The 14,785-nt window shown below is 46.2% G+C and overlaps 1 protein-coding gene across 3 annotated transcripts in view; it reads left to right on the top strand.

Moving 5' to 3' along the window:
• Positions 1-265: 265 nt before the first annotated feature.
• prkd1 (protein kinase D1) overlaps positions 266-14,785 on the top strand; it is a 148,298-nt gene continuing 133,778 nt past the window's right edge. For all 3 annotated transcript variants that reach the window (XM_078406421.1, XM_078406420.1, XM_078406419.1), the window contains exon 1: positions 266-501. In XM_078406421.1, coding sequence (XP_078262547.1) covers positions 316-501 — 186 coding nt within the window. In that variant the 5' untranslated portion in view covers positions 266-315. The remainder of the gene's footprint in view (positions 502-14,785) is intronic.

Raw genomic sequence — 14,785 nt, 5'->3', positions numbered from 1 at the left:
CTCTGTCTCCCCCTCTGTCTCTCCCCGGCCGGACCAGCCCCCTGTTTGCCACCCTCCGCCTCACCGGCCGGTAGCGGAGTGCGGGCAAGAGTTGACAGGGAGGGTGTCAGGGAGGGGGTGAGGGTGAGGGAGGGGGTGAGGGACAGGGAGGGGGTGAGGGACAGGGAGGGGGTGAGGAAGGTGGACAGGGAGGGGGAGAGGGAGGGGGTGAGGGATCGGGACAGGGAGGGGGTGAGGGAGGGGGTGAGGGACGGGGAGGGGGTGAGGGACAGGGAGCGGGACAGGGCGCCGCTGCTGCCCGCTCTGGACGGTCCGATGAAGGCAGAGACTGACAGCCCCGGCCGCCCCCCGTCGCCCAGCCCGGCAGAGCGGCGCCTCTCCGGACACGGCATCCCCTTCCACATCCAGATCGGCCTGAGCCGGGAGCCCGTTATCCTCGACTGTAGCGACTTCTCCCTGGCACATGTCCGCGAAATGGCCTGCTCCATCGTGGACCAGAAGGTAACGGGACAGGGAATGGGCTGGGAGTGGGGGTGGGGGGTGTAGGGGGCAGAGAGGGGGAGGAGGGGAGGGGAGAGAGGGGGAGGAGGGGAGGGGAGAGAGGAGGAGAGGGGAGGGGAGAGAGGGGGAGGGAGGGTGGATTGGTGGGAGGGGTGAGCGGGAGGGGATAGGAGTGGAGAGAGGGACAGAAAGGAAGACGGGTGAGGGGGAAGGTGAGAAGAAGGTGGAGAGCAGAGGAGCAAATGGGAGAGATACGGGATGGAGAGAGATAAATGGGTAGAGAGAGACAATGAAGAGGGAGGAGGGGAGGGAGTGAATGGAAGTGGAGATTGGAGTGGGCACAAAGAAGTGGGGGGAAGAGTGTAGAGAGTTTGTATTGCGGGGGGGGGGGGTGGGGAATGGGAGGTGAGGTGGGGGAGGATGTAGGTTGGCGGGTGGGTTCAAGTTGGAGGGCAGGAGAGGAAAGGGTCGTTGAGGGGGGGGGGGTGCAGTGGAGAGGGTGATTGGGAGGTAGGTTTGTGCAGAGGATGGGGGTAAAGATGTGGCAGGTAAATGGAGTGGAGTTAAAGGGGGGAGAGGAGAGGGTGAGGAGGGGAACACGAGGGACTGAAGGACTGGGCCAAGGAGAATTTCATGGGTAAAATGTGACTAGTGAGCAAGATGGGAGGGGAGCGGGAAGTGATGAGGGAGGTGAGGAATTTTGGGAAGGGGACGGGAAGGAGAGTGGAGGCAAGGGGAAGTGGGATGGGGTTGAGAGAAAAATGGCTCGGTGGGCTTTGGTAGATGGAGTGGGATGAAATTGGGAATTTGTAGAGAGATGGGGAAGGGCGGCTTCTGGGATATGTGAGGGGGGATTGGCAAAGAGGCAGGGGGTCAACCTGTGAGAGTGGCATGGAGTGAAGGCAGGTGCAGTGAGGAGGGGCGAGGATTAGGGCGGAGGGTTGGGAGGAGTGAAGAAGGGCTGTTGAGGGGAGTGGCAAGCGGGGAGGGGAGAGGTGGACGGGAGGAGAAAGCAAGAGGCCAAGCAGAAGGAGTGGGGTGGGGGGGGTGAGAAAGGAGGAATAAACTCCTGGCATAAGGCTGATGTAGAGATTGCATCTGTTTTTTTCCTGTATGATTGAGAATGTAGTTTGCGGGGCAGTTTGCTGCATGTGCTGAGGTTATTGGTAGAGTTGAGATCTGCAAGTATGTGCGGCTTGTGCTATAAATTCCAGCCATATGGACAAGAGCTCCTGCTGCCAGGGTGCAGAGAGCTTAGTTATCCCAGGCAGTCATGTCGCTGGCCCAGTGGTGTGGGTGCCATGTGTACTGGCTCCCTGCCTCTGGCTCCCTGATTACCGGTTTCTTCTATTTACCGACCTGTTGGCAAGTTCGTAACAACGGCTACATTTTCAACGTTAGACACAAAGTGCTGAAATAACTTTGCGGGTCAGGCAGCCTCTGGAGAAGAAGGATGGGTGACGTTTTGGGTCGGGACCTTTCTTCAGATTGAAAAGGGTCCCGACCCGAACGCCACCCATCCTTTTTCTCCAGAAATGCCGCTTGACCTGCTGAGTTACTCCAGGACTTTGTGACCATCTCCTCTAAACCTATCCTATCCGTGTACCTGTACGAATCTTTAAAATGTTGTGATAGTACCTGCCTCAACTTTATTAAGAGTTAAGCAAACGTTCAGGGCTGAATGGCGCACTCCTGTGGTTTGTATATTTGTATGTTTGCAAAGATTTATCCAAAAACACCTGGAGAAACCAGATTGCATTGGTCAGTGTTTGGTAGAGCCGCTGCCTCACAGCAACAGAGTCCTGGGTTCGATCCTGACCTTGGGTTCTCTCTGTGCAGTGTTTGCACGTTCTCCCTGTGACAGGAGTGGGATTCCTCTGGGTGCTCCGGTTTCCTCCTGAATGTACCATTTCATGTTTCTCGTTTCCCTCTCCTCTGACTCTCAGTCTGAAGAAGAGTCTCGATCAAAAACGTCACCTGTTCTTTTTCTCCAGAGATGCTGCCTGACCCGCTGAGTTACTCCACTCCTCCGCGTCAACCTGTGGCTGCTGATCTGCCCGTCATTGGGAATGACTGAATTACATAGAAACATAGAAAATAGGTGTAGGAGGAGGCCATTTGGCCCTTCGAGCCTGCACCACCATTCATTGTGATCATGGCTGATCACCTACAATCAGTAACCTGTGCCTGCCTTCTCCCCATAATCCCTTAATTCCACTAGCCCCAAGAGCTCTATCTAACTCTCTTTTAAATTCATCTAATGAATTGGCCTCCACTGCCGTCTGTGGCAGTGAATTCCACAAATTTACAACTCTGCTTGAAAAAGTTGCTTCTCACCTCAGTTTTAAATGACCTCCCCTTTATTCTTAGACTGTGGCCCCTGGTTCTGGACTCCCCCCAATATTGGGAACATTTTTCCTGCATCTAGTTTGTCCATTCCTTTTATAATTTTATACGTCTCTATAAGATCACCTCTCATCCTTCTAAACTCCAGTGAATACAAGCCCAGTCTTTCCAATCTGTCCTCATATGACAGTTCCAGGGATTTACTTTGTGAACCTACACTGCACTGCCTCAATAGCAAGGACGTCCTTCCTCAAATTAGGAGGAAGGACACAATACTCCAGATGTGGTCTCACCAGGGCCCTATACAACTGCAGAAGGACCTCTTTGCTCCTATACTCAAATCCTCTCGTTATGGCCAACATGCCATTAGCTTTCTTCACTGCCTGCTGTACCTGCACTCTTACGTTCATTGACTGGTGTACAAGGACACCTAGGTCTCATTGCACTTCCCCTTTACCTAATCTGACACCATTGAGATAATTATCTGCCTCCTTGTTTTTGCTGCCAAAGTGGATAACCTCACATTTATCTACATTATACTGCATCTGCCAAGCATCTTTCCTCTCACTCAACTTGTCCAAGTCAACTTGCAACCTCCTAACATCCTCTTGGCAGTTCACACTGCCACCCAACTTTGTGTCATCTGCAAACTTGCTAGTGTTACTTCTAATTCCATCATCCAAATCATTAATATACGTTGTAAATAGTTGCAGCCCCTGCACCGAGCCTTGCTCCACTCTCCACTGCCTGCCATTCTGAAAAGGACCCGTTTATTCCTACTCTTTGCTTCCTGTCTGCCAACCAATTGTCTATCCATGTCAACACCCTACCCCCAATACCATGTGCTCTAATTTTGCTCACCAATGTCCCGTGTGGGACCTTATCAAAGGCTTTCTGAAAGTCTAGATACACTACATCCACTGGCTCTCAATCCATTTTACTTGTCACATCCTCAAAAAATTCCAGAAGATTAGTCAAGCAGGATTTCCCCTTCATAAAGTCATGCTGTCTTGGACCAATCCTTTTACAGCTCTCCAAATGCACCGTTATCACCTCTTCAATAAATGACACATTTCGACCAACTGTCTGCTGTTAATAGAAAGGGTGAAACCAGACGCACAACAGAGTTTCATTATTATACACTCACTGGGTCACCGTAGAAAAATAATTTCAGTGATTAAAATGTACTGTTTCATCCAACTGTGTAACAAAAATCACATTTGGTTAAAGAAAGCAAGCTAGTAAAAATCGAATGCATCTGAACTTGATCCGGTCTGGCTACTTTGAGCCAGAGCTGTTTGAGCTGGGAATGGGATTTAGTGCCAGGAACATACATATAACACTCAAATGAAGAATTGACAGGTAGTTTGTTATGTAAGATTTGATAATATTTTTTTATTTGATAAAAGATATAAAGTGCTGGAATAGCTCAGAGGGGCCCCCAGCATCTATGGAGAACATGGATAGGGGATGTTTTTGTAAACTAGACAATAGACAATAATCGACAATAAACAATAGGTGCAGGAGTAGGCTATTCGGCCCTTCGAGCTAGCACCGCCATTCACCGTGATCATAGCTGATCATGCACAATCAGCACCCCGTTCCTGCCTTCTCCCCATATCCCCTGACTCCGCTATCCTTAAGAGTTCTATCTAGCTCTCTCTTGAATGCATTCAGAGAATTGGCCTCCACTGCCTTCTGAGGCAGAGAATTGCACAGATTTACAACTCTCTGACTGAAAAAGTTTTTCCTCATCTCCGTTCTAAATGGCCTACCCCTTATTCTTAAACTGTGGCCCCGAGTTCTGGACTCCTCCAACATTGGGAACATGTTTCCAGCCTCTAGCGTGTCCAATCCCTTAACAATCTTATATGTTTCAATAAGATCCCCTCTCATCCTAAATTCCAGAGTATACAAGCCCAGTCGCTCCAGTCTTTCAACATACGACAGTCCCGCCATTCCGGGAATTAAGCTCGTGAACCTATGCTGCACTCCTTCAATAGCAATAATATCCTTCCTCAAGTTTGGAGACCAAAACTGCACACAGTACTCCAGGTGCAGTCTCACTAGCATCTGTAGATCATTGTTTCTACTTTTTCTCCAGCCTTGTTTTGTTGTACAACATCATTAGAGCACCAGTGAGATTGCCAGTAGTAGTCAGCAGCTTGCATGTAAGGCAGAATGTAGAAAAAAGGAAATGCAGATGCTGGTTTAGGAAAAAAGATACAAAGTGCTGCAGTAACTCTGGGTCAGACAGCATCTCTGGAGATCATGGATAGGTGATGTTTTGGGTCAGGACCCTTCTTTAGACGTGAGTGATGTTTCAGATTGGGAAGTATGAAGAAAGGTCCCAACCTGAAACGTCACCTGTCCATGTTCTCTCGAGATGCTGTCTGACCCGCTGAGTTACTCCGGCACTTTGTTTGCATGTAAACCATGAGGTGCTTTGTTAGATAAATAAAAACATATTCTGCTTCTTTGACTTATGAACTTATGAAATTCTGTTCCCTGGACAACTGACTGATTGTTATGTACATTGATTATGAAATGTGTAGCCCTCATTTCAAAATACAGGCACTCCCCGACTTACGTAATATGTGACTTATGTAGACTCGAACTTACGGAAGCAATTGATTAGGTCCACTGCTTTATTTCTGTGTTGCGCGTCTCATTAGCAGAGCACTACTGCCGTCGCATGCTGCTGTTTCCTCAAGCCAGTCTGCTGTGAATGTGGATGCTCTCACGTGATCTCTGCGCCAGAGCTCTCCCCTTAGTCTCCGCTTCGGAACTCCCTCCCGTGGTCTCCATGTTGGAGCTCCCCTCGTGGTCTCCATGTCGGAGCTCCCCTCGTCTTCTCCATGTCGGAGCTCCCCCCGCGGTCTCCATGTCGGAGCTCTCCCATCGTCTCCATGTCGGAGCTCTCCCATCGTCTCCATGTCGGAGCTCCCCCCGCGGTCTCCATGTTGGAGCTCCCCTCGTCGTCTCCATGTCGGAGCTCTCCCATCGTCTCCATGTCGGAGCTCCCCCCGTGGTCTCCATGTTGGAGCTCCCCTCGTGGTCTCCATGTCGGAGCTCCCCTCGTCTTCTCCATGTCGGAGCTCCCCCCGCGGTCTCCATGTCGGAGCTCTCCCATCGTCTCCATGTCGGAGCTCTCCCATCGTCTCCATGTCGGAGCTCCCCCCGCGGTCTCCACGTTGGAGCTCCACTCGTCGTCTCCATGTTGGAGCTCCCCTCATCGTCTCCTTGGCAGAGCTCCCATGTGGTCTGATTGTGACACTTGGATTGATAGGTTGAATGGGGTATAATAGAACAAATGATGTTAGTAAAATCCATGAGGAATGGGTCAAGGTGATATGTTTGAAAACCGAACTTCCCATCAGAGACCCTCGCACGATCTTTAATTGGAATTTACCAGACTTTATCTTGCACTAAACATTATTCCCTTTATTCCGTATCTGTACACTGCGGACGGCTTGATTTTAATCATATATTGTCTTTCTGCTGATTCGATAGCATGCACCAAAAAAGCTTTTCCCTGTACCCTTGTCTGCATGCCAATAAACAAAACTAAACTAATCATGCAGCAACTTTTATTTACCACTCTGCGTAATGTTTAAAATGCTAATTAAAAATTGCGCTTGCTATTTCCTGGCACATGATCTGTGAGGATTCTTGAAGTGATTGTTATCTCCGCTGGCTTGATGATAGGTAGCTCGGGGAGGTGAAAAATCCTTTTGAGCTGGCACTTGATAGAAGGCTTAGGAAGTTTGGCATGTCCCCTACAACACTCACCAACTTCTACAGAAGCACCAGAGAAAGCATTTTATCAGGATGCATCACAGCTTGGTTTCCATCCAGGACCATAAGAAATTGCAGCAAATTGTGGCCACAGCCCAGGCCATCACACAAACCATCCTCCCTTCTATTGACTCCATTTATACCTCACGCTGCCTCGGCAAGGCCAGCAGCATAATCAAGGACGAGACGCACCCTGGCCACCCTCCCTCTTCTCCCCTCTCCCACAGGCAAAAGGTATAGAAGTGTGAAAACGCACACCATCAGATTCAGGGACAGTTTCTTCCCAGCTGTTATCAGGCAATCATCCTCCACAACCAGAGAGCAGTGCTGAACTACTATCTCTGATGTCCCTTGGACTATCTTTGACCGGACTTTACTTGCTTTACCTTGCACTAAACGTTATTCCCTTATCATGTATCTATACTGTAAATGGATTGATTGTAATCATGTGTTGTCTTTCTGCTGACTAGTTAGTACGCAACAAAAAGCTTTTCACTGTACCTCGGTACACATGACAATAAACTAAACTGAACTAGTGGCAGGTCTCTACACATTCCTTCTGGGAAGCTTTATTAAGGTCAAGGTAATGCTGTTCTCCTTTGCTTCCGATTGTAATTCCTTGGCCATTGAATAGTGACGCAGCAAATCAGTAACATCACAATACACCCTCAGCAATATAGGCCCAAACAGAGAGAACAGATTTCCAAAGACGTGCCTCTTTAGCAAAACTTATGAACATCTGAAATGATGATCACTGGTCCAAAATGTGGAAGGATCTTGGTATTGTGCGTAAGTCTACATGAGGTGCTGCCTTAAAAAGGTAGCCAGCATCATCAAAGAGCCACACCACCCTGGCCATGCTCTCATTTCACTCCTGCCTTCGGGAAGAAGATGGAGGAGCCTGAAAACGAATGTCCAGATTCAGGACCAGGTTCTTCCCTACAACCATCAGGCTATTAAACAATACAACCTCCAAATAAGCTCTGAACTACATAGACTTGGGGATATTGGTTTTGTCTTTTTGCACTATTATTGTTTGTTTGTTTTATGTGTATGTAATATATATATATATCGTATTATGCTGCTTGATGAGGGAAGTGTAAGTGGCCTTGTCCAACTAACAACTTTGCAACCAATAACTCATTGATTTTATGCCGTTTTTAAGATGTTGCTATGCATAAAGCAGGTGAAATGTTTATCTACATGACAATTGCTACATCAATTCATTGTGTGTGAAGCACTTCCAGGCATTTGAGAGAACCAACTTATGAATACAATCAATCATTTTGGCTGTTGCTTTGGATTTGTCAAAGAAATTTCCTGCAAAATGAAACTCCCGGCTGTAATTGAGTTTAAAATCTGAAGGATATTATTTATCTTACTAAAATTGCATCACATAATTTAATGAAGAAAAACACTTGCATGTATCGATACATCAATGTCAAGCCATTATTGCAATTTTGAGACACAGGGAACTGAAGATGCTGGATAATTGCATAGAACACAAAGTGCTGGAGTAACTCAGCAGGTCAGGCCGCATTTCTGGAGGATAGGTGACGTTTTGGGTCAGGACCCCTTCTGCAGACTGGAATTTTGAGCTCAGTTAACTAGGAAATCACAAGGTTTGAAAAAAAGTGCTTCCTCAGGAGATCTGTTGCGTTATATTGAACCGTGCTTCCTGCCTTGTCCCTTACAAGAGGGTCTGGAGTGTTTAATTGTCATATGTACCAAAATGGAACAATAAGATTCATACTTGCAGCAGCACAACAGATCTGCAAACATAGTACTGAATGGATAACATAAGAAAACACCAAAGAAAAGTTCAATTTAAAAAACGGTATTAGTGTTGGCTGTCTTTTTGAGGCAGGTACTCCTGTAGGTCCCTTCGATGGTTGGGAGGTCTGTACCCGCGATGGACTGCGCAGTGTTTGCCACTTCTTGCAAACTTCTTTGCTCCTGGGCGTTCAGGTTGCTGAACCAGGCCATGGTGCAACCACAAATGAAACATTCCCCTCCGAGCAGGACGACATCAAAGCCACACCATCGTCTCTCGCAGATGGACGGACGCCAACACAACCCAAAATGGGGTGGAGCTTCTAGAAAATGCCCTTGGAAATTACCAAACGAGGCAAAGCAGCTTTAAAATGAAAACCCTCTGAAGTGGTAAAGCTGGTCTCCATTTTCATGGTGAAATGCAAAGGATCATTTGACTAGATCTTTCACAGCAGCTTACAATGCAAGGATTGACAGAAGACAATCTTTTATGATATTTATTCATTATTGTTTCGTTTAGTTTATTGTTATGTGTACCGAGGTACAGTGAAAAGCTTTTGTGTGTTAACCAGTCAGCGGAATGACTGTACATGCTTACAATCGACAGATAAATGATAAAGAGATTAACAGGTAGTGGAAGATAAAGTCCAGTAAAGTCCGATTGAAGATAGTCTGAGGGTGTCCAATGGGGGCAGTTCAGGACCGTTCCCTAGTTGCTGATAGGATGGTTCAGTTGCCTGATAACAGCTGGGAAGAAACTGTTCCTGAATCTGGAGGTGTGCGTTTTCACACTTCTGTACCTCTTGCCTGATGGGAGAGGGGAGAACAGGGAGTGACCGGGGTGAGACCTGTCCTTGATTATGCTGGTGGGCTTGCCGAGGCAGCGTGACGTGTAAATGTCTATTGTCTATTGAAAGCATCCAGAGAATTGGCCTCCACTGCTTTCTGAGGCAGAGAATTCCACAGATTTACAACTCTCTGAGTTTAGACGGTTTATCTCACAGTTTGCGTACTAATGTTCAGTGAGTTGGTTCAAAACCCTATGGGTCAGTGTACAGCCATGGCTGGCACTTATACTTTCTGAAAGTAAATCAATTGAATTGATTTCTGGATGGAAACAAGTTCTAATTACAAAATGCTGAACTGAAAGATGCAATTGTGTATTTAACACTGTCTAATCAAAAACAATTCATTTTCAAAGGTACACAGGCTTAGACCTAGGATAGTACTTGTGGATGCAGACTGTGTTACGGTATTTAGGGATACAGCGTGGAAATAGGCCCTTCGGCCCACCGAGTCCATGCTGGTCATCCATCCCCTGTTCACAGCAGTTCTCTGTTATCCCACTTTCACGTTCTACAAAAGGGGCAAATTTACAGAAGCCAATTAGCTGACAAACCTGTACGTTTTTGGAACGTGAGAGGAAACCGGAGCATCCGGAGGAATCCACGTGGTCACAGGAAGAACGTGCAAACTCTGCACAGACTGCACTTGAGGTCAGGATAGAACCCGGGAATCTGGTGCTGTGAGGCAGCAGCTCTACTGCTGCACCACCATGTTGACATTTGATGTTAACAAGCGCTAGCTCTCCGCAAAGGCAGATACTTGTGATAATGTTTATCAGCTGCAATCTTAATGAATGGCAGTGCAGGCAAAAGGGAGTTGTTTTTTTTGTCCAGCTCAGTGCAGGCCTGAGCTACAGGGAGAGATTGGGCAGGCTAGGACTTTATTCCTTAGAGCGCAGAAGGATGAGGGGTGATCTTATAGAGATGTACAAGATCATGGTGGGAATAGATAGGGTGAATGTACAGAGTCTTTAACCCGGAATAGGGGAATCAAGAGCCGGAGGACATAGGTTTAAGGTGAGAGGAGGTGCCGCGCACAGAATAGGCCTTCCCGAGCTGCCCTGGCCGCAGAATCAAAGCCGCTGGAGGACCCGACTCCAAGGCTTGGCAGGTGGAGCAGAGGACCCGGAGCTGAGGGTCCGCTGACCGCGGAACCAGGAGGGAGCCGCTGGAGACATCGGATGCGAGGAGCAAGGGCCAGTAGGAGGGTAATGCTTCCAGCGCCTTCAAAGTCAGCTGCAAGAGATGCCCCCAGGACACAGAGTCGGCCGGTTGAGGGGAGAAACTTTGGTTCACAGGCCATTCCGGTCGAGGGCAATGGAGGAAGGGCCTGCAGGAGCCTGGGGTTGCCAGGATTCAGAACCGCTCCAATAGACAGCACATGGGCGGACCAGATTATGGATTTTGGAAATGATGCCAAACATGGCGGCACCCGTGTGTGTAAATATGCAAAAGGAATTTCACTGTGCAGTTGCACATGTGACAAATAAAGCACCTTTGAACTGTTGTGCCAGAGGGGAAAGATTTAATAGGAACATGAGGGGAAACTTTATTGCACAGAGAATGGTGGGTATATGGAATGGTGGGTATATGGAATGGTGGGTATATGGAATGGTGGGTATATGGAATGGTGGGTATATGGAATGGTGGGTATATGGAATGGTGGGTATATGGAATGGTGGGTATATGGAATGGTGGGTATATGGAATGGTGGGTATATGGAATGGTGGGTATATGGAATGGTGGGTATATGGAATGGTGGGTATATGGAATGGTGGGTATATGGAATGGTGGGTATATGGAATGGTGGGTATATGGAATGGTGGGTATATGGAATGGTGGGTATATGGAATGGTGGGTATATGGAATGGTGGGTATATGGAATGGTGGGTATATGGAATGGTGGGTATATGGAATGGTGGGTATATGGAATGGTGGGTATATGGAATGGTGGGTATATGGAATGGTGGGTATATGGAATGGTGGGTATATGGAATGGTGGGTATATGGAATGGTGGGTATATGGAATGAGCTGCTAGTTGAGGTAGGTACTATTATAACATCTAAAAGTCATTTGAACAGGTACATGGACAGGAAAGATTCAGAGGAATGTGGACCAAATGCGGGTAGGTGGGACTAGTGAATAGTGCAGACCTTGGTCGGAATGGCTAAATATGGGGCGATGGGCATGTTTCTGTGTTTTAACACTCTTTGACTCTATGACAAAAGTTTTGGTTGACTGACTTTCTGAGGCAAAGGAGCTTTCAGAACAGTTCGATTGAATATGCAATATGCTGGGGGTATAGACCACAGCAATGCAGATGCGTAGGTATAACGGCCAAATAATTTTCTTTTGGTTCTTGCTTTAAGTAACAATGAATCACGGATGAAATATCTACTGGAATGCAACTTTAAGAATTGAATGAATGAATGAATGAATAAGTTTATTGGCCAAGTATGTGCATATACAAGGAATGTGTCTTGGTGCTCCGCTCACAAATAACAACTCAAACATACAGTTAACAATTAAGAGTAAAGCATAAACACATCAAAACAATAAGGATACAACTTTACGGTCTAAACATGTGGGTGAAAATAAACCAGAGCACAAAAGAGACTACAGACTTTGGTTATTGAGTAGAACTGCCACTCGTGGAAAAAAAGCTGTTTTTATGTCTGGCTGTGGCTGCTTTGACAGTCCGGAGTCGCCTTCCAGAGGGAAGTGCTTCAAAGATTTTGTGGCCAGGGTGAGAGGGGTCAGAGATGATCTTGCCCGCTCACTTCCTGGCCCTTGCAGTGTACAGTTTGTCAATGGGGGGAAGGTTGCAGCCAACAACCTTCTCAGCTAACCGAACGATCTGTTGCAGCCTCTGGATGTCGTGTTTGGTGGCTGAGCCAAACCAGACCATGATGGAGAAGATGAGGACGGACTCAATGATAGCAGTATAGAATTGGACCATCATTGCCTGTGGCAGATTATGTTTCCTCAGTTGCCGCAGGAAGTACATCTTCTGTTGGGCCTTTTTGACTGTGGAGTCGATGGTGGCCCCCCATTTAAGGTCCCTGGAGATGATGGTTCCAAGGAACCTAAATGACTCCACAGATGTGGCTGTGGTGTTGTTGATGGTGAGTGGGGGGGAGGGGAGGGGGAGCTCTTCGAAAGTCTACAATTAGTTCCACTGTCTTAAGAGCATTGAGCTCCAGGTTGTTGCGATGGCACCAGGACGCCAGCTGTGTCACTTCCCGTCTACAGGCAGATTCCTCCCCATCCTTATTATATTGCAAACTTATTAAAAGCCTATTATAAAGAAGTATGTCCAAGAGGAATGATTGAAGGATTGCATTTGGTACAAAGAAATATGTAAAATAAGCTATAGTGACCAATGAACAATATTCAAAGATATACAGGAAATATGGACCAGTGTAAGTTAAGCAAGTATATCCAAATACATTTTTTTCATGTCATTTCCAGGTGAAATCTTGAAGGTTTTTTGTGTCTATTGTTCTGCATGTCAATCTTATAACAAACTCACAGAGGGAATTGCCATTATCTTTATGTGGAGTTGCTGATTACATGTTTGAAGAAGTTTTCGGTGAAATTTTACCATTTCCATTGTATGCATTCAGCATTCAGTAATTCAAAATGGGATTATTACATAATATTATGTATCATTAAATCTTCTCTACTTTCTTGACTAATACATTTCTAAGCTAATGTATTTTAAATGTCTTTTAATCTCATTCCGATTAAAACATAGATTTTTTTTGTTGCAAGAAGCAGAGAGATTTAATTTCTCAAATTTTTATTTGCAGTTGACAGTCACATTGTCACTTAATCCAACAATTCCACTTTGTTAATTTTAGGCTTTAGAAATACAGCATGGAAACAGGCTCTTCATCCCACCGAGTCCGTGCTGACCAATGATCAGCCCCCTGCACACTAACACTGTTCAACACGCTAGCGACAATTTTATGATCATTACAGAAACCGATTAACCTACAGACCTGTACGTCTTTGGAATGTGGCAGGAAACTGGAGCACTCGGAGAAAACCCACGCAGTCACATGACCACAGGGGTATAAACACCATACAGACAGCACCCGAGGTCAGGATTGAACCCTGGTCTCTGGTGCTGTAAGGCAGCAACTCTATAGCTGTACAACTGTGTTGCCCTTTGACTTTACATTTGACCACGGTCAGTGTAGAGTTTGTATATTCTCTCTGTGACCGCGTGGATTTTGTCCGGGTGTTCCGGTTTCCTCCCACACTCCAAAGACGTGCAGGTTTGTCGGTTAATAGGCTTCTGGAAAATTGTCCCTGGTGTGTGTAGGATAGAACTAGTGTACGGTTAATCGCTGGTTGGCGTGCACTCGATGGGCCGAAGGGCCAGTTTCCACGTTGTATCTCTGAACTAAAAATGAAACTAAATGCGGTTAGTTCTACGTGCTAATCGTGTGAAAATATCAGAGCCTCTTGGTGCATTTCGTCATTAGTTATCCACAAGTGAATGAAAGTGGAAGTAGAATCAAAGCTATTAGAACATTAAAAACTTTGTTATGCACCACCACCATTTTGTGAAGCTTATTTTCATGAATCCAACATCTTTTCTGTCAATGCGAGACCCTGGGGCAAGCTGGGGGCAAGAGATTAAAATTATCTTCCAACACAAGTGGAACAAAATTGGGCTGAAACTCATCCGGGAATAATTTATGCAATGTTTATTCAGTGGAGTTGAAGAGTCATTCAGTGTGATAGATACCAATGTCCGAGGGTCAGATAAATCAAAATGTCAAGTACTCTTGGAGCATTTTGGAAGTCATTTGGAGTTGTAGTCTTTGTAATGTTTTATTTCTAATATTTCAATGAATGGTTTGTTCTGTTTCAGCCTATGGGTTAGTTGTTTTCATTAAAAAACCACTGAACGACCTATTTGGCCTGTCTAACCTAAAGGGAGATTCATGCTGGTGCTTGACATTGACATTACCTAGTTTGTGGAGCTTTATATTCTGCACGCTAGTTTAAAAAGCCAATTTATAAATTGGGAACTTTTAAGATCATAATGCGTCAAGGTTTGTAAGTGCTGGATCCTGTCTTTGGGAGAAAATAGTAAAATCGGCATGTCAACAAGCCTTAAGTGTTTATAACTGTCTGTCTGCATCCAAGCAAACAAATCGAGCAAATAATTCCATTCTCTGTGCCAAACTACATGATTAGCATTTGCTTGCATTTTGGACCAACAAAACGGAGAGGATGGGGGTGTTTGAGGAGGGCAGTGGGCAATGCCAAGATACCTGTGTACAGAGCTTCTGAAAAAGCTAATAGATCATCTGAAGAAGGGTCCCAACCTGAAACATCACCTATCCATGTTTTCCAGAGTTGCTGCCTAACACTCTGAATTACTCCAGCTCTTTGTATCCTTTTGTGTAAACCAGCATCTTCAGTGCCTTGTTTCTACATTTTGACTCCTCCACAGCAAAATCTGAAGAAGTTCTCCTCCTCTCTCCGGGAGTTCTGTGAGACC

The sequence above is a fragment of the Rhinoraja longicauda genome, chromosome 10 (assembly GCF_053455715.1).
Source record: "Rhinoraja longicauda isolate Sanriku21f chromosome 10, sRhiLon1.1, whole genome shotgun sequence".
NCBI lineage: Eukaryota > Metazoa > Chordata > Chondrichthyes > Rajiformes > Arhynchobatidae > Rhinoraja > Rhinoraja longicauda.
Note: the sequence above shows the minus strand (reverse complement) of the source record. Positions and strands in the feature narration are given on the sequence as shown.